Source organism: Chelonoidis abingdonii, chromosome 10 (assembly GCF_003597395.2).
Source record: "Chelonoidis abingdonii isolate Lonesome George chromosome 10, CheloAbing_2.0, whole genome shotgun sequence".
Lineage (NCBI taxonomy): Eukaryota > Metazoa > Chordata > Testudines > Testudinidae > Chelonoidis > Chelonoidis abingdonii.
The window spans coordinates 59,921,382-59,942,475 of record NC_133778.1 but is presented as its reverse complement, the minus strand read 5'-3'; the positions used below and the strand labels follow the sequence as shown (position 1 = coordinate 59,942,475).

At 37.8% G+C, this 21,094-nt stretch overlaps 1 protein-coding gene across 1 annotated transcript in view; it reads right to left on the bottom strand.

Annotated features, from left to right (window-relative positions):
* The window catches only part of LRP1B (LDL receptor related protein 1B), a 1,355,016-nt gene that overhangs the window by 121,713 nt on the left and 1,212,209 nt on the right, over positions 1–21,094 (bottom strand). The window contains 8 exon segments of the mRNA XM_075069829.1: positions 1,513–1,647; positions 4,598–4,735; positions 4,986–5,108; positions 8,597–8,719; positions 12,447–12,579; positions 12,924–13,030; positions 15,291–15,420; positions 17,187–17,293. Of these exon segments, the coding sequence (XP_074925930.1) occupies positions 1,513–1,647; positions 4,598–4,735; positions 4,986–5,108; positions 8,597–8,719; positions 12,447–12,579; positions 12,924–13,030; positions 15,291–15,420; positions 17,187–17,293 (996 nt within the window).

Sequence of the window (21,094 nt, the reverse complement as noted above, 5' to 3'; positions counted from 1 at the left end):
CTCTGGACTCACTTCCAGTTTGTTTCTTATGCTCCAGGGTTTCAGTCAGCCACCTGCAGGGCTCAGGAATTCTGTTTATTTTTCTCTCTTTCCTCTGAAGCATCAGTGAGGGCCACAACTGGAGATGGGACATAGGATGGTGTAGGCCAGGGCTCTGAAGTGGCATTGAGCGTTCTCTCTAGATATGTGGCTGGCAAGTTCTTGCTCATATGCTCAGGATCTAACTGATCAACCCCTGTAGGGTCAGGAAGGAATTTTTCTCAAGGTTTTTCAGCTTCTTCTGCAGCATGTTGGTGCAGGCCATTTGACAGGATAACCTGGGTATATCTCACAATCATTTCTCTGCCATTGGTGTGGCTGTGGGCACTGGTACATCTCAGTCCCTTCTATTCTTTGTTTCTGGCACATAATAGTTTAGTTGGGCTATAAGACTTTGTCCTAATTTCAGTTGTTGTTTTTAGTGTGTGGGTGCTTGTCATAAACAGATAACTAAGGGTTAATGTCTCTTTCACCTGGAAAGGGTTAACAAACGACACCTGACCAGAGGACCAATCAGGAAACAAGATACTTTCAACTCTGGGTGGAGGGAAGTTTTGGGTGAGGGTCCTTTGTTCTGCGTCTGTTGTCTCTCTGGGCTCTGAGGGTGATCACACTATCTCCAGGCTCTCTAACCTTCTGTTTCCAACTTGTAAGTACAGGTAGAAAGACAATATAGGCTTTTACACTGTTTTTCTGTATTTGCAAGTGTGTAGTTTGCTGGAAATGTTTAAATTGTATTTTTTCTGAATAAGGCTGTTTATTCATTTTTTATAAGTTAACAGACCCTGTAATATTTTCATCTTGATTACAGAGACAATTTTTATGTCTTTTCTTTCTTTTTATTAAAAGCTTTCTTTTTAAGACCTGATTGATTTTCTTTTCTAGTTGAGGCTCAAGGGGATAGGAATCTCTGTGCCAGGATTACTGTCTGTCTCGGGGAAAGGCTGGGAGGGGGAAAAAGAAGGAGGGGGGAAGGTGAATTGTCCTCTCTATTTTGTAATTCAAGGAGTTTAAGTACAGTAATCTTCCAGGGTAACCCAGGGAGGGGAAGCCTGGGAGGAGGTAAATGACCGGGAGAAGGGAAGTGGGTTATTTCCCTTTGTTGTGGACTCAAGGCATCTGAGTCTTGGGGTCCCCAGGGAAGGTTTTGGGGGGACCAGAGTGTACCAGGCACTGGAATTCCTGGTTGGTGGCAGCGCTACAGGATCTAAGCTGGTAATTAAGCTTAGAGGATTCATGTAGGTACCCAAATTTTGGACGCTAAGGTTCAGATTTGGGAATTATACCTTATGACAGTGCTGCATGATGTTGGTGCCTGGTGACATTCAGAAAGTCATACTAAATGATCTGGTGGTGCCTTCTGGCCTTAAACTCTATGACTCTAAAAGCAATCATTTAATTTACGTAGTCAAAGGATGTAGAAGAATTACAATACAAAGCTTTAAAAAAAGCTGCAAAGGAAATATACTGTACCTTCACACTGCCTATTCCTCCTGTTTCTCTGAAATCCAGGCTTACACTGACAGAAAACGAATGATTTTGTTTGATTACAGTATGCATCATCTCCACAAGGATTCACATCAGCTTCACAGGTATATTCAATGGGACCTATGGGAACAGACTTAAACTGGTAACATGGAATATCTATAAATGGTAAAATAAGTAATTGTTAGAATTTCTCTCATTTTTTTGTGATACATTCTATTTAATTAAACAAATTTTACCGTAACTACTAAAGCTGCTTGAATAGAACAATAGATTTCTGAAATTTTAAATTCACTTCAGTCATGCTCACAATACTTCTGTTTAAATTAAACAAATATTTATGCAACTGATTATTATTGGCAAAAATATTTCAACAAGGGTTTGTGGAAATGGATTGTTAAATTCTTACATATGGCTGTCCACAAATGAAGTGCCTGAACTCTCATCCAGTTAGGGAACAGAAACAATACCATGTTTCTAATCTGCCCTACCCAACTAATCAACATTGGTAGATTATGGCATATTTGCAGATAAGTACATTGTGACCACGCCAAAACATTTTTAAAAACCACAATCACATATACAAAAATCCTCTCAAACATCTCTGAAAAACAAACAAATATAGGAAATTGCAAGCTGGCTGTGGATATTCCACATGCAAAAGAAGAAGCTTAATATGTCAGATAAATTATTCATTTTTTGTCACTCAACTCTAGTAAATATCCATTTGTGTTTTAGCAGTGGGTATTTTACTGATTATATTCATTTGTTTAACTACATATGATACAATCCATCCATATAACTAGCATGTAAGAACTTCAAACTTTCTCCCGTTCTGTGGGGAACTCTAACACTAAGTTCCTGTTAAAAAAACAAACACACACTCATATTCTGCAGGATGAAATGAATTTTAAGATTACTGTATAACAAATACTTTTATTTCATTATGGCTAAAATGATACCAAAACCACAAAATAGTGGTACACATCTTTAGCCTCCATAATAATAAAAAAAATGAGATATACATACACAGCATAAGAACAAGCTCAGAAAGAATTATTGCAGCATCCACTAGCACATTAGTTAGGTATCTCTTGGTATTTCCATGATGAATCTTTGCAAATCTTGGTACACCCCTTCTCTGACTATGGAGATGGATATGGTTATAGTAGAGTGGGCACTAAGTTTCAGTGGACAGGAAATTCTGTAGCTTTGTAAAACTCCTGGATAATGCACTTTATTTATTTGGCTATGATATATCAGGATTTCACTGTACTCTTGAAGAGAAGGAAAATAGATTCAGCTTCTTTCTCAAATCTCAGAAAAGGCTTTTTCCTTTCCTTTCCTTTCCTTTAGTTCCAAGTTGTGACAAACTTGAAAGGGAATAGTCCTGAATAAGTGAAAGGGGGACAGAATTTTTGGAAAAAATAAGGGTAAGTGTGAAGGACCAACTTATTACTACACAAGACCGAACACCGACGACAGTGGAAAGCTCTCCCATTCTCTTGATTGAGGTGATCATTACCCAGGAAACTATTTTCAGAGACTTGCATGGTGACGGGTCTCAAGTTTTTTCATGAAGTTGATGGATTTCCACTTCATACAGATAAATGAAGTGCCTTGCATGGTGACAGACTCCAATGAGAAACTGCAGAATTTGAATTAATTTGCAAACTTGACACCATTAAATTAGGTTTGAATAAAGACTGGGAGTGGTTGGGTCATTACACAAAGTCAAACCTATTTCCCCACGCTAATTTTCTCCCCTACTGTTACTCATACCTTCTTGTCAATTGCTGGAAGTGGGCCATCCTGATTATCACTAAAGGTTTTTTTTTCTCCTGCTGATAATAGCCCACCTTAACTGATTATTCTCATTATAGTTAATATGGCAACACCCATTTTTTCATGCCCTCTGTGCATATATATCTTCCTACTGTATTTTCTACTGCATGCATCCAGTGAAGTGGGTTTTAGCCCACAAAAGCTTATGCTCAAATAAATTTGTTAGTCTCTAAGGTGCCACAAGTACTCTTCATTCTTTTTATTTTCAGAGAGACAACTGCAGAGCCTCAAAGAAAGATTTATACAATCTGAGAAGGTCCAAGTTCATACTCCTCAGACTTCCCAGGAGAACTAACTGGAGGGTGGCGAAAGGGATAAGGATCCCGACATAAGATTACTCTAAAAATCATACTCTTGACAGATAACCAGAATCTCATAGAAATACCTGTTCATATAAGACTGTCAGTTTGCTTGTCATATCAAAGAAGTTTGAAAAAGCCTGAATAAATGTATTATCAGGCTTATTCGACTAAACCTTTGACCAAATTTGTACGTCCCACAAGTTGCAAGGACATAAATGGAAAAATGAAGAGAGTGGCTGTGAAAGCCACTCTCATACATTCTAGAATTATTCTAGCTCATATTGAGTTAATTATAGCTGTATGAATTTGGGAAACAGCTGGCTTTCTTAGCATATACTGGAACCATCCTAAGAAAACAACCCCAATGTCACAAGGTACTATAATTTAATGTATTTTCTGCACAGTAAAAGTATGTTAATAAAATGTAGGTGTATGAAAGTTATTAGCCCATTGAATTTATTTAAATAAAATATATGTGTGACTCTAGCAAGTCCTGAAAATCTGTACTACCAATGTTTGGATGAGTTTCTCTTGTCAGCTTAGTTTCAGTCATTTTGTTTCAGATCAAGAATTTCATATCATAAAACCTTTTTATTTATCTTGATAGAGAAGAATAAGTGTGAAATGAAATATAATCAATTTAAACAACTAAACCAGTTCAAAATAGATTGAGTCACTCCTTGGAGGATCAGGGATTTCTTCTCTGTAGCAAATAACTATTATTTTGAAAAGTTGATAATATTCTTCATATTCTATTTTGAACAGTTAGTGTCAGCTATATTAGTTTGGATACTACATAGGTTATACTTTTTCATGTTAATAAAAACTCTTATTTTGTTGGGTAGGTTCTGCATGAAAGAATACAGTTTCATTACTTCTTTTGTGCTACAACCATGAAAAATGGATAGCTTATCAACCAAACTCACTTATTTTGCATCCTTGCTCATCTGAACCATCTCCACAGTCATCAAACTGATCACACTGCAGCTCCATGGGTATACATTTTTTATCACTACAAGTAAACTCGTCCTTTTTACAAGGTTTTGCTTTATATGGGATCTTATCTAAATAATCACAAATGAAAAATCACAAGAAGATTAGCAATTCATATTGTTTAGACTTCTTGCACATAAAAATGGAAATGACCATGAAGCATTAAAGAGTTGCAAAGATGTCAAGCCTAATTGTCTTGAGAGTTAAATTATGACCCACAAGCTTTCAGTTAAGCTTTTCATAAGTACAATTTAATCTTTGTAATAAAATTTGCCTTTAACTGTTTTTTAATCAAATGCCTTAAAAGGTAAATTCACCTACCACAGTGATATTCATCTGAGTTATCACCACAGTCATCAATCTCGTTGCAAATCTGTTCAGGTCGCAGACAAACCCTGTTGTTTCTACATCGGTAGGGTCTTGTAGGTGGGCATGGAAATTTGACTGTATAAAGAAAACATCAGATAGCAGCCATTAACATAGAATAATAACAATCTTTTGTACTTGTGCACAAGCATCCCTCAGTTGCTCAGAAAGCTTACTGTCTTTGTGTTGTGCCTCCTTTCAGTGTGGTAAATAAGCACTGGATGTGTAAGTATTGCATGATTTTATGCCCTCCTGATGTGATGAGCTGGCATTTAAGCAGTTGTTACTTTATGAACATTTTATTATTTTACAAGACTGAAAATAGACTTTTGGGGAGGGCAAATGAGATAATTTTTAAGGCTGTAAAATAATTTAGTTGAATTTAAAAAAAAAAAAAAAAAAGAAGGTAGGATATTTTGGAGTTGCTCAAAACCTTATATAGTGTTGAGGAAGAGCCCAGTTGCTTATGCTAACAATTACATATAGTTGTCAATAGAGAGCTGGAAAATGTTCTTAGTGGAAAAACGTTGGTCAATTTGAGCTTCTACTCCTTTCCTTACACTTAAACTCACAAGAGATAAAAGACATCTGCTAGAAAAATATAAACATAAACAATCTTAAATAAATTAGTTAATAATACATATATTCACAATTCTTTTAACTATAGATAGCAAATGACTTTTCAAAGGGGAGTAAGTATAATTGTTCCCATTTTATAGATAGGAAAACTAAAGCATAGAGTTGGAGTGACTTGTCCAAGGTCATGAAGCACTCGCACAGCTTGGACCATAACCCAGGGTCTCTTGATTCCTTTTTTCCATGTATTTATCACATAATCTCACAATCTCTATATTGTTTCCTCTTTCCTGCCCTCATCATTTTAATGTATTGTTTTCTAGTGGTTTACTATGCTCTCACTTTCAGAAACAATATCTCTCTTTAATTGGTTTATGTTGTTCATATTTGCCCCATTCTTAATTTTCCATGCTTGTGTCATTTTTCATGTCACATTGTCTTTTCTTTTTGTCATCTTTCTGTTATTTCTATCCCTCCACTCACTGGGATCAATGTTTTATTTTTTCTCTGCTAACAGTGATGACCATTACTGAATCTTGAGAGGCAGCTGGGACCTCCCTTCCTGTACTCGCTCATAGACCAGAAGCTGAGCAGGCTGTCCTGCTGATCTGTCCCTCAGTGGAAGTCACACAGGTTGCTTAGAGTAGCTGGTTCAGTTGCAGGTATCTAGTTGATGGCACTAAGGGCTCATGATAAACCTAGTTTCACTTATGAAAGCTCCAGTAAACACTCAGATTGTTTAGAGCTCTACTCTAAAATTGAACAAGTTGCAGTGAAAGATTTTGTGAGAAAAATGAAGGCTGAAAGGGAATACAATTACTATTTATAAATACATCAGGGCAGGGACAGTGGAGCCTTCCCAAAAGTGGGGGTGGGGGCAGGGGCCCCCAACCTCCTCCCTGAGACCCCTCCTTTTCCTCCCCAGGTCATAGTCCTGCCCCACCACTCCTCTTCCCCTGGTGTCCCCATCCCCAGACAAGCCAAAAGCTGGAGCGGAGCCAGGGACCCTGGGCTTCCCACCTAGGGCAGGTGGAGGGACCCAGGCTTCCACAGTTGCCCACATTGCTCTTACCTAGACCCGGCCCTTACCATGGCCACAGCTCGGCCATGATTAGAGCTCCAGGGCAGCTTTAAAAAACAGGGGACTTTGGGCCCCTAACCCCCCCTCTTCCAGCCAGGGCCGGCGCTTCCATTTAGGCAGCCTAGGCAATCGCCTAGGGCGCCAGGATTATTGTGGGGCGGCATTTTGCCGGGGGGGGGGCGGCAGGCGGCTCCAGTGGACCTGCCACAGTCATGCCTGCAGAGGGTCCCCTGGTCCCGCGGCTCCAGTGGAGCTGCCGCAGCTGTCCCTACAGGAGGTCCACTGCTCCCGCGGCTCCGGTGGACCTCCTGCAGGCACAGCTGCGGCAACTCCACCAGAGCTGCGGACCAGCGCGCAGGGCGGCAAAACGGCCGTGCGCCTAGGGTGCTAAAAACACTACTAGCGCCGGTCCTGTTTCCAGCATCCCTGTATCACCAGGGTAAACACCAGGGAGAGTATTTAAGCTAAAGGACAATGTTGACCGAAGAACTTCCACTGAGTAAGTTTAAACATGGAATTAGAGGAAGGTTTTTAAGCATAAGAAGAGTGTTATTCTGGAATAGTCTTCCAAAAGGAGTAGTAGGGGCAAGAAACCAACTAGTTTTAATATTTCCTGGTTGCCTGAGATACTAGGGGACTGCACTCAATAACTTTGACTCAGGAGGTCCCTTCCAATCGTATATCTTATGTTTTTAATCAGTGAGTTTCAACTGAGGCTATGTCTACACTACCATTTATGTCAGCAAAACTTATGTTGCTCAGGGGTGTGAATATTCCACTCCTCCGAGCGACGTAAGTTACACTGGCATAAGCACGAGTGTGCACAGCGCTATGTCACTGGGAGTACTTTTTCAGCCGACATAACATCTGCCACTTGGGGGGGGTGGATTTTTTATGCTGAAGGGAGAGCACTCTCTCCTGCTGGCACAGAGTCTCTTCACCACATGCCCTGCCATGCTGCACTAGTACATCTGTGCCATTGCAGTGCTGTAAGTGTAGACATGCCCTGAAATCCTTCAACATTCTATGGACTAAAAAGATTGGTGCTTGCATGTCCATTAAACTCCAAATCCTTTAGAAAAAAATGGGTGAGGCTTAGAGGTATTTATGTAGGAGGAAGATAGTGGGAAGCAAAGTGAAGTAGGGTCCAGAGCTGGTTCTAGTGGGAAGCTACCCCTGCGAGATATGCAGCTGACTGTCCTCTGATCCTGGTTTTCCTCGTTGAGACTGCCTTTCCCAGCTCCCCACCACCCCAGCCTCCTAACTGCTTCAGGAAGCAGAGGAAAGGAGTGAATCCAGGAGGGCAGTCTCAGTGAGGTGAAATGTCTCCCGTCTACCACAGACCCAACCCTAGCCATAGATCTTCCCCAACTCCAACCTAACCATCTCCCACACCCTCCTGTAGCCCAAGGACCATCCCTCTGCCCTGGAACAAATGGCTGCACTTTCACAATGCCCCTGCTCCTCTGACTCCTGCTTTGGCTGGGGTCCAAGGCACAGCAATGGTGTTGGGAGTGTTATGAGTCCATTTATTCTTGGTAAATGGAAGTGACTTCTCCAATACTGACTCAGAGATGTACCAGAGTGATTGTAAACCCCATTTGAGAGAAAAAAAATAGATATTTGCTTATTGCCATTTCTGATTTTAAAATTTCCACTGGACTGTAAAATATAATTTAATATACGTTTTGTTTTTATCTAACCCTACTGTTTTTATACCCATATTTAAGACAAACCTTTAAAAGTCAAATGAGGAAAAGGATAACTTATTTAGTCTTGGACAGAAAAGACATAGTGAAGTGAGTTCTATATATTCCTAAATTGAGGGCTGTAAACTGTACATATTTCTACTTCACGAATTCACTTCAGGGCCACAGAATACAAAGCATTAAAATAACAAAAGGCATACCACACATTTCAGGGACTTCATCTGAGTTGTCCCCACAGTCATCTTCTCCATCACACACCCAAAAATGGAGTTTACAAAGTGAATTGTTGCACAGAAACTCATCGGCTTTACATATATTTCCCCCTTGAAGAAATAAATAAATTGTGAACTCACGGTATAAATAAAACAATACACCCTATTTTAATTTGTCCATATTCTCCTGTAAGCTAATGAAACATGGAGCATAATTTAAAGGGCTAAATCCCATGAGGAAGGCTTGGGAGAGGCTTGCAGAAAGGGGAGATGGCCATTCAATACATTTTCCCCAACATAGCCCCTCAGAGTCACACTGAACTTGGTTCCCATTACAGGAGCCACAAAACACAGAAAGAGCAATGAATGGTTATGTTAAGGCAGAAAAGGAGGTACAGGAGTCAGGAGACAACCACCCCATGTAGCGTGTTCTCCTTGAAGTTATTCAGCCTCTATAATAGTTAAAATATCTTAGAATCATAGAACCATAAAGTTAGGAAGGACAGAAAAGGTCAGATAGTCTAAGCCTCTGCCAAGACACAAGATTTGTTGTGTCTAAACCATGAAAGACAGATGGCTATCCAGCTTCTTTTTGAAACCCCCCAGTGAAGAAGCTTATTTTAATCTTCTATGCAGCTTTTCTTTATTGCAGAAGAGTTCTGAGGGCAAAGGACTTGAGTATATCAGAACACAATGCTGCAAGGTGCAAGTGGAGAAACAAAAAGAAAGATTCCAGGTTTGTCCTAAATGGATTGTGGTGCTCCAACTTTGGCTCTCCATTCCTCCTCCCAAATCCACTGCCACAACCATATATTCCAGAAGTGATAGAGCAATAGAGCGTAACAGCCCAACAAACACCTTTTGTGTCTTTTCAGTAACAGAGTGGACAGGTTGGGTTTGCTTGTTAATTCAGCTCAAAAAGGACCATTAAGAGACATGGCACAGAAGTTACTTTATATATTATATAAGCTTAATTATAAAAGTCTAAGTATTTATGGTATTTCCTCCTTTTCCAATATGCCAAACTCTTTCTTGAAGTGGTGTAACTTGTATTCTACTAAAAACACTTCAATCAGCATTTAGATCATTAAATATGTTGTTCATTATTTTGTTCATATATCAATTATATCACAATACAGAATTTATTTTCTGTATCAAATTAACAAGAAATTTAGTAAACAAGAACAGGTGTTTGGGTTTTTTTTTAAAAACTATTAAGAACATTAGGTAGATTGCCATGCATACTGAATACAAACAAAAGAATAATTTTCCATGTTTACTAGGTTTTCAGTTCTCTAACCTAAGTAATATAGTCATTTCTGTTTTGTTCAAGGTTTTTAATAATCCATCCACTTGAAGTTTTCACAATAGAAACAGATGTTGTAGTATTAAGAACAGCTTCTGACTTCTTGTATTCATTTGTGGTAGCAGTCGCTACGGAAATGACAGGCTTAGTTGCTATTTCAGTTTTAGGATCAACACTATTTATCTGTTTGAATATCTATGTAATCGACAATAACTCCCCATTCTTCTAAAATATGCTAAAATGTTTGAAAATTTCTCTTTACAAATCATCTTTTTTATGAGTTGCATACAGGGGTTTTCCCCCTTGACCACTACACAAGTCATCAGTTTTTTTCTCCTTACATAATATGGCAGTTACTGCCATCAGCTTGACTCTTTAGGAGGGTTCTCAAAGAACTGTTAGAGTCACTTTATATTTTCATTTGGACACTGGACTTGTTTAAACTTTGACCTTCTAGGATGCAAAATTGTTTTCAAATGTGAAAAGTGTAACTTATATTGGTGTAAACAAGCATCAGTCAGTTTGGACTAAACATTTGATGAAGTGGGATTTGTTCTGTTTTGTGCTTTACATAAAAAGACAAAGTATTGCTACCTGTTTACACTGGATCACATTGTTAAAGCGTTATAACTGAAGCACATAAAAGGTGGCTTTAACAAAGACAAAAACTATTTCTTTACACTTTTAAACTTTATTGATCACTTTCTTACAATGATTCATGCTTCATCACCTGCAAATGTGATACCCTCCTTACTTAATATTTCTGTTTCCCTTTGTAATTTTAAATACCCTCACAAAACTTCCCCTTTTCCTAGTTTTAAAGCTACTTATTCTAATGATTTGACTTCTTTCATTTTCTTCTTCTAAGTCCAATATTTTGTTCTGAGTAAAGATAACAATTGCTGACTTGTTTGATTATGTTGTCGGTTATTTGTATTATTTGTATTGTACAAGCTCTTTGAAACTAATAGAGTTTGTTAGAAGTATTGTAAATTACTCTTTTTTAGTATGATCAGTGTAGAATGTATCAAATCAAATAGCTTAATTAAGAACAATGGTCTTGATTAAACTCCTCATTCTAAAAGAAAGGATGCTGTTGGCAAAGCTGTTTACGGGAGGAGCTTTTAACCTTGGAAATCACTTCCCCTCGCCATTTGCTGACCTTAATGATGCCTTGAAAATCTAATCTTTTCACTCCAGCTGCTGGAGGATCGAGTATGGTGATGATCTGTATATATGTTTGGGGTACTTCATGGGAACAGCTACCAGACACCAAAGCCCACATATTCTAAGCTTCTGAGGTGTCCTTTAACGCTCTTAGGCTTATCTTTCATTCTTATGAAACTTAAGAAAGAAATTCCCAATGACATTTCTATTGTGGCACTCATATTGTCCCTGTCAGTTAGGTGATTAACATTCATCACGTTGGCTCATCATTCATGGTGGTAAACAATGATAAGGAAAAGTCAATTCTACATAGATGTCTGGATCAAATGGTAAGCTTGGCTCACTTGAACAACATGCATTTTTATACAACTAAATGCAACACCATTCATCTGGGAAAAATTAATTTCACTATCGCTTTTAGGATTGGGAACAAGTAGTTGCCAAGATGCTGAATCATGCATTTTTCTTGTTAAGACTTGATTATGCTTTGCTTTACTCTGCTGTGACATTACATTTACTGAAAAAAATCAGGTTTTGGAGGTTGGCATCCCTATAGTGACAGAGTTAAGACTGTAGTTTGTGGTGTATGGTACCCGAGGCAGTCATTATGTGGAGGATTAGAGCATAAGTACTGTTATGTGGTTTACCTTTTCACTTCTATCTCTCAGGATGAAAATTGTGTGCAGAAGTTTTTTAATGATGTTCTATTTGCTTTTACTATTTCAACCTTGCCTTAATAAGTGAGATTAGTATGGGATTTGTCAGTGCTCAGCATCTGTGAAAATCAGACCTTCTATTTAGGTGCCTAATTATGTATTTAGAAGCTTGATTTTAGGGATTCAGATTTGGACCTAACTATTTAACACTTAGGTCCCAATACTCCAACTTGTTCTTTGTGGGTGGGCCCTCTCCCGTAGAGCCCCTAAATGGCACAGGAGTCTACCCACACGGAATTAGTTGAAAGATTGGGACCTTCATTATTTTTCTGTTTTATTTTACTTTGCAGCTTGTTTGAAAAATGTAGAGCTCTGTATATTAATGTTGCCTAAACTGGCTATAAACTATCAATTTTTTTAACATTCTGAATTTTCTTCTTTGATAATACTTGTGCTGAAGGCACAAGTATTTCTTTCCCACAGAAGAAAAAACTTTTATACAAAGTGAAAGAATTAAGCAGCATGATTGTGACATTGCAGCCAGGCATCTGAGGAACAGCCGTAATATCTTTGTAAGAAGGGATCACAGAGCCTTCATTTAATTCACTTTAGTATGCTCTGGGGTGCTGCTAACTTATTATAGGCTTAAATATAAATAAGTAGAGAAAAATCGAGAGTTTACCATTTAGGGACAAGAACAACGTCTCACCTCTTTCACAGTTGTCTTCATCGCTGCCATCCACACAGTCATGGATTCCATCACATAGCCATCTGATGGGGATACAGTGGGCCTTATTTTTGCATCGAAACTGATCTTCTTTACATTCTGTTACACAATCCATCTGTTTAAATACAGATGTGTACTGCAGTATTCATTAACAATAACAATACAGTTATAGACAGACCAAGCAGAATTCTTCAAGGCTGTTAGAATTTAATTGCTCTGGCTGCTGCTGCTTCTTTACTATTAACAATACAATTGAAATTGCTACTGAATTTCAAATTAAGATCTGGAATATAAATGTTCTGATATTATATGTTTGCATATTTTGCTTTATCATTTGGTGGTAAAAGTATTGGGCTCATGGAATTAATTCTTGCTTTATTAATTTTCAGTTTCTAAACTTGTTGATCATAAACCTCACATCGGATGGTATAAGGAGCTCAAAAGAAATACATCAGTTACCTCATCAGAGCCATCAGCACAGTCAAATTCTCCATTACACCTCAAAGACGCTGAGATACATCCTCCACTGGCACACACATACTCGGTTGAAGAGCAGGTTGGAGATGCTAATAACAAACATCAATTTTAGCATTAGCAATTCATAAATAAGTAACTTCATATTTCAATGTTAGTATTAGGTAAACATATTAGATAAACAAATATTTTGTTGTAATTTACAATATTTTGTGCAAATTCCATAATCCATAATTATGGTGCCTGTTTTGACAAAAAACAAGTTGCTCTGCTCCTTAAAGGCACTGTTAAAAAAGTTGCAAATGTATTTTTTTATGGCAAAAGTACTTTTTTATTGTCTTCATGCTCTGAAAGTTCTGAGTAACAGACAACAGGATGTTAGTGTGGAAACCTCTTAGGCAACCTTGACCACAGTGATAACTACCTCTATAACTCTAATATAAACGTGTATTTTCAAAGAGAAACAGTAACATATAAATACAATAGCAACAACAACAATAACAACAACAAACAATAATAATAATAACAATAATAATAAAATTAAGTAAAACATTTGCACTAATATACCATCTTCCAGCTAAAGGATCTCATACATTTTGATAGCTAATTGGGACTTAAGTGACACACAGGGTCTTGTGCAGGCCCTCTGTAAACAAGGGAATTTTATTAATTAATTAAATAAGCCTCAAATTACTCTTGTAATGTAGAAAAATATCCTATTTTACAGATAGTAAAGTTGAAACACAGAAACATTAAAAAATGTGCCCATGTTACACCACAAATTTTTTCTGCAATGGAAACAGAATTCAGATCTCAGGCCTCTCAATCCCAGCACTGGTTTTAGGGAGGTGGGTGGTCATGATGGACACTTTGGAAGCCAACTTTCTGGGGCAACAAATCATCATATTCAGGGATTCCAAACCCTTCTCCTGCCTTTTTGTTTGTTTGCACATTTTGAGTGGGGTGGGCACCAAAACGTTTTCCACTCTAAGCAAGATATGAGGTGAAGGACACCATACATTTAATACAAACGATCTCAATAATCTAAAGAAAATGTGTATTAAGAGTAGAGTATAATTTGCATTTATATTGCATCAGAATTGAGTGAGGCACTTTATACGGTAAAAATGACAAGGTTCTCATCATAAAGACTCCACATTCTAAGGCACTCAGTTATGCATCAGATCCATGGGTATGGGCTCTGGTGCCTCTGCAGAGTACGAGTGACTTCAGTCAGACTCTGCATGGGCACAAAGGTAGCACTAGCAAATTACAGTACAGGATCAGGACAATACACAATGAAACTAACAAAAAATTACATGCATCTTGTATATTGTTTCCAATATAAACATCAGAGGTAGAGGGTAATTTGACAAAAAACAAAACAGTTCATGTATTTTTTTTTACAACTGTACAGAATAATATCAGGTAAATAGAACATCTCTTCTAAATTTTAATAATGAATACTAATATTATTATTAATAATGCATAACCCTAACATCTGAAGATCTTATAGTACCTTATTATGCTTTAAACACCACAGTCCTTATATGAGGCAGATAACCATTATTATCCCAATTTTACAGCATGGAAAACTGATTAAAAGGCAGACTAAATGTTTTCCCTAGTTTTACACAGGAACTCTTGTAGTAGAGCTCAGACTAAAAATGTTCAAACTCTTCTCTTAGCATCATATATGCACCACAGGACAATATTTCCTCCCTTCTCCTACGCCTTCTGTTTGCTTGCTCTGTGGATGCCCAGCAGCAAGTAGCAGTAAGAATTTAGTTCATGAGCACTGTGGTTTGCTGCACCCAGTCCTCAAGCATACCATGTCATTCAGGGAGATAAGCCAGGGGTTCTCAAACTGGGGGTCAGGTCCCCTGAGGGGGTCACAAGGCTATTACATGGGGGGTTGCGAGCTGTCAGCCTCCACCCCAAACCCTGCTTTGCCTCCAGCATTTATAATGGTGTTAAATATATAAAAATGTGTTTTAATTTATAAGGGTGTGTGTGTGTCACACTCAGAGGCTTGCTATGTGAAAGGGGTCACTAGTAAAAAAGTTTGAGAATCACTGGTCTAAGCCATTGGGATGGAGGGTCAGAGCCTAGGAGCTCTCAATTTAATATCAGGAAATGTAATGTGAAACTAAATCAGTTGTGCACAAATTCTTTGCAAAAAGGAGCACATATACAACAAACCAATGAATTTCCTACTGAGCCATGTGGCTGTTATTTCTGATATCAGTCATGTTGATTTGTTTACTCACTTTGTCTTTTCTCTTCTTCATATCTTTTTAATACTTTTATTGTTTTTCCTGGAAAATTTAATGATTTGTTATAGACACCTACCTGGTTCACAATTTTTCTCATCATCCCCAAATTTGCAGTCTTCGTGACCATCACATTTCCATTTTGCTGATATGCACTGACCATTGGAACACTGGAACTGGTCTTTTGAGCAGCCAGGTTCACAGTATCGCTGTTATAAACAAAACAATATAATTGAGTATATCTATTAATATAAAGGTATTATATAAAACATCTGCAAACATTCAGCCAGTCAGAACGGCTAGGGCTCAGTTCTGCAACTCTTACTCAACAGTGAGAAGTACCTTGCTACAAAATAAAATACTACTGATTGTGAATAAAGACGGTAGAATTGACCCCTTAATTAGCAAAGCACTTTTTAAAAAGGGGTACCCCAGTTTTTGCAATGGGATAGCTGGCATTTGAGAGTCACTGTTAGTAGTATAATTATGTTGTCTTGATCATAATCTTGGCAGACTTTAACCTGTAAATATTAATGTAATTAACTCCTCCTCCAAACTATTATTTATATATTGATGCCTGCTCTCTATGGCATGTCTTTACTTAATAAAGTGTTATCAAATGTACTTATTTACTTGAGAAACCATTTACCCTGTATCAAAATATATCAAAAATGTTTAAACTACTTAGTGGATGCATAAAAATGTTCAATAGTAAAAGATGCTCAAAATGGGATGGCAAGACTAGAAGACTGAAACAAAAAGAATATCAGGGCACAACATCCTCAGTGGCACCAAATTTCAAAGAAATCGGAGAGAAATGTATGAGATGTAGCAGAGCTATATATAATGATGGGAAACAACACTATTACAGAAAAAAAAATTAAAGTTAATTTTACCATGATCAGATACAGCATAGAGCAACAAGCAGATTTGTGTGCATTTATCAGTGTAGGAAGAAGAATTCAGTTATGCTATCAGTTATGCTATCAACAAATAGCTTTAGATATATATATAGTTATATATAAAATTAGTAATCCTAAAGGATTCTATAAACGTAATTTCTTTGATTTCTTAGAGCCATTTACAGCTCTAGAATTATATGTATAATTCCCATTGCTCTCATTTCTGATAGTTACAATATTTACTCAGCAATATTTCTATATCAGAAATACTGTTTTTACCATCTGCTTATAGCCTGTGCTCCATCATCAAGGGGCTTCATTCCCTTATTCCATGCAACTGCCACTGTTTTTAATAGGAGTTGCCTAAGTTGACTTGAGGTAGAATGTGAATATTAGAAAACGGGCACAAACTATAAACCAGTGGTCCTCAACGTGGTGCCCGCGGGCGCTAGGTGCCCGTCGGAGCATCTATGTGCGCCCACGTATTGGCCAGCGGACAAGCATCTGCCAAAATGCCACCGAGAAGCAGCGTCATCCAGAGGTGTAGCTGCTAAAATGCCAATGATTTTCGGCAGTATTTCAGTCGTGATGCCTATTGACTTTGCCGATTCTCGGCAGCATTTTGGCAGATGCTCGTTCACGGGCCCTGGTCCTCGGTGACTCGTTGTTCACTGCCCGACGAAAAGGATTGGGGACCACTGCTATAAACAAAGCATGTAAATACTGAAACTATCTGAGGCTGAGAAATGTATGTACACAGACAGCATGATTGTCAGGTGACTATATTCTGCACTTGCAGCACAGGGAACAGAACCCACAAACTTTCCCTTCCAAAAAAAAAAAAAGCTTCTGCTACAAAAGCTAAATGAGAATTTCTCTTATATATAACCAGTAGCATTAGTTCTATTTTCCTTCCCCCCTCTGTGCATTCACCTGGTGGTTGTGATATCTGATGGTTAAGGATGGAGTTTTTTGTTGCTTCCCAGTGAGCAGGGAGGGAAACAAATCCTGCTTCAGCAAGCTGTATTTTGATCTCAGTTTTGTAAACGATTTTTGCCTGTGAAGAAGCCTACCTCATCTGAGCCATCTGCACAATCATAATCCCCGTCACACCAGAATCTTGCAGAAACACAATCTCCATTTGTGCAGAGAAAGTCTTTCAAAGTGCAGGTTTGAGGCTCTGAAGGAAAGAAAATAATTAAATGCTTATAGCCTTAATATTGTTTTGAAACTATACACTTAAGTTCCACAAGGAAGGAACAGAAAATATTGCACAAAACAAACAACTTTTAGCCAAATAAATGTGAATGGTTTTTTAAAAACAGAAAATATTAATCAAAAAGTTGTCATAAGGACTTTTCATATGGTTAAGAATTTGTGTCAAAATAGTCTAAAAATAAAAAATCTTTGCTTATGACAGATCCTTAGAAAAAATATCTTTTGAGCTAGCTCATAATTCTTCAAACAACTGTAAATTATGTTTGAAAATGAATAGACTTTACATTAAATTATATTATATTATAGTGCTTAACTCTGTACATTGCCAAATGCTTTTAAATACTTATGAGCAGTTGCTATTCATATGCAGAAAAACAACCTACTGTTGGCAGGTTTGTTTTTTTGTTATAACTACTAGTTGTCACCCATTTTATCAAAGGGTCTGTCACAAGACTAGAAATGGAACTTTTACCAGACCTGGTAATAAGAGGGGGAAGTAGAAGAAAAGGGACCCTTGGACTTCTGTGGCATATTTATACACCTTTTTGTAAGTGTATAAATAGTTATAGACAGACCAAGCAGAATTCAAATAGGTGGTTAGAATTTTATTGCTGTGGCTGCTGCTTTTTTATTTTTTAACTGAGAAGAGAAATTGGTAAGGGTCTAAGATGGAATTGGAAGGAGGTAACTCCAAGTACAGTTGTAGATGGCATGTTCAATGAGCTTGGAGATGAAGGGGAGATGGGATGATAGTTGGAGAAGCAGATGAGGCCAAGGGTGGGATTTTTGTGAGCAGGTAAACTAAAACATGCTTCTATTCTGGGGAAAGAAATGAATCAGAAGACAGGCAAGAGATTGAAGAGAAAGGTGAGAGTGGAGGCGAGTGAGGGCCCCTGGAGGATTTAAAGGAGAAAAGCAGACAAGAAACTTCCTTATGAGTGATGAGGGAAAAAACAGGTTAGAGTAGAGAAAAAAAGGAAATGGAAAAAGGGAGAAGGTCCTATCATATCTCATCAATTTCTTCTTTGAAGAAGTCAGAGGGATCCTGAGCAGAGAAGAAGAAAGGTGCAGGAGTGGAGAGCTCCAGAGGAAGTGAAATGTGGCAAAATGGTTGCAGGGCTAAGGATTGTGGGATAGGATGTGTGTGCGGAAGTCGAGCTGATTAGCTATGGAGATGGAAGAAATTGAGGAAGAGACAGAGTATTCATAGTGGAGAAAGTCCACATGATTGTGAGACTTCTGCCTGAGATAAAGCAATGTGAGCACATGAGTAAAAGAAGCAGATGGTGGAGGTGAGCTAGGAATATGGGTTAACTGGTGGAACCTTGTAATTACAGAGAAAGAAATGAATTAGGAATGGTGGATAGCAAACTGTGAAGAATCAATAACTGAGTTAATGGAGGAAAGGAAAGAGGGCAGGGAAGAGGGCATTGAAAGCAGAGACAGTCATGGTTGTTGATGGATTGGGAGTCACTGAAGAGGAGAAGGCAAGTGAGTTATGTTGAAAGAGCCAAGGTAGTCGTCAGAAAGGTGAAAACAAAAAAAGAGATCTCAGTGATAGAGAAGAATTTAGTGAACGCCAGATCAAGTCAGAGGCTGTTTTCCATACGACCTTTCATCTATGTATTGGGAGTCTTAAGTCCAAATTGTCTTGAGAAATTGTTCATTGATGTGGGAGCAAACAAATTATTGCCCAAGTCTGAGATACATTTGAACCCTCACACCACTCAGATTACAGACACCTGTAAGACCTGAAAGAGCAGGTGGTCGGAGTCTCTCTTTTTAATGCAGCTGGTTTCTTAAATTTTACAGATGCGGAAGAGATAACATTGACATGTGAGCAAGCTGTTACAAAACAGAGTTCTAAGAGAAAAAATAGAGGAAACCAGAATTCTAGTGTAAAAATTATGTGCTATTTATTCCTAAAGGACTTGTTCCTTCTCTTCATAAGCAGTAGCTTCTGAGAGTGACTGCTATGAACACTGTTCAGAAGCTTAGAATGAAACACCCCCCATCTCTGTCAGCTACTGTTGTAATTCCTTGCCACAATAGTAGCATCTACAGATCTTCCTCCTGATCCTTTTCTGCATTCTCAGTCATTTTTAACACCTCTGAACAGAAAAGACTTAATCAGACAAACTTAGAGATGAAGATTAATGAGATCTGCTCTATGCAAGGCAGAGCAAGGCTGAGTAGTCTTAAATTCAGTTGGACTGATGCCGAAAATACTCTGTATCATAGATTGCTCAAACTTGTCACCAGTGAAAATCCACTGACGCAGAAGTTGATGCCATCCACTCAGAGCAAGAATGAGATCCCAATTTACATGTACAAGACCTAGTAGAGCATTAGTCAGTGTGAATTATTATTGCAAGGATTCTGAAAGAGGGTATTGGGATTTTTTCTTTTTTCCTATATTGTGGTTAGTGATATACTTAGCAGCAAGATATTTTGAAGGACAGCATTCACACATAGATTAGTAGTCATCACTTTTCTCTGAAAACAATAAAGCAATCTAGTAACGGTCATATGACACTTTCCCCTTCCTCCCATATACATACACTTTCTTTCTTTTGAGTGCCAATTGCATCCAGAGATCCCCATCTCCTTTTTTTTAAAAAAATAAAATAAAACACTTTAACTTTCAAAATGGGAGCAACATGAAAAAAAATTGGTAAGACAAATATTTTCAAAAGTAGCTTATGATTCTGGGTGCCTAACTTTCAGAAATGCTGAGCATACTGCTGATCATAGCTCCTACTAACTGCAACTAAAGTTGGATGCATTTAAGAACTTCTGGAAATTAAGTACAAAGAGTCTCAAGCAAAGCACCCAAAAATTAAAACACCTCATAATCAGAGACTAATTTTGAAAAATGTTGCTCAAGCATTTAAGAGTGAAATGCATGTATATAGCCATCAGGACCAAGTAGTCTGACTGTTGAATTCTGTAAGATTCAATGCATCTATTTTTCCCATAAGCTCTGATTTTGCAAGCTGACCTATGAAGGCAGACTCATGCACCTGTGCATAGCCCCATTATTGCAAAGCTGCTCTGTATTTGTGTAAAGGACAGACTAAGCAGATTGGATTGCAGGATCAGCACCTAAGTGTTCACATGTCACTTCCACTAGGAACATCACGGTGTGAACAGAGCTACATTAACTGAACTAGTTCTGAAGTAGTTTTCCATACAAAGAGATCAAATGTTGACACTAGTGGATTTTTCAAGTTTATGTGCATATTTATCTTATTTTTTTAAAATCCACAGTGCATTGTGCATATATTTGAGCATTCCATTGTCATTTGATTCTGTTTCTGCTCAATATGCAATGGATTGGAGGTTCCAAAATATGATAAATTATATTAGTTAAATAATTTGTGGAAAAAGTAATTCACATGCAAATATGTATTTGTCATGTTTCTGTACTGATTTTCAAAATGTAAGCAAATCAGGTTTTTTATACTGATAATGAATTATTTATAACCAGAGTCCTGATGCTGGGAAAAATGCACACATTGATTGAAATTCTCATTTGTCAGTTTGGAAAACAAATTTCCAATGTCTCTGGCATGTATCCATGTGATTTATTTGTGGACTTAGAGGGCTACTGTCACATCAATGTACAGAGTGTTACTGAAAGAAACACACATTGATAGTAATAATAGGTATTAACAGAGTAAGTTCCCTACACATAGAATAAAGGGCAGAAACTTCCCAATTCCTTTTTATATACCAACTCCTTCCTGGTAAGAGATTCTGT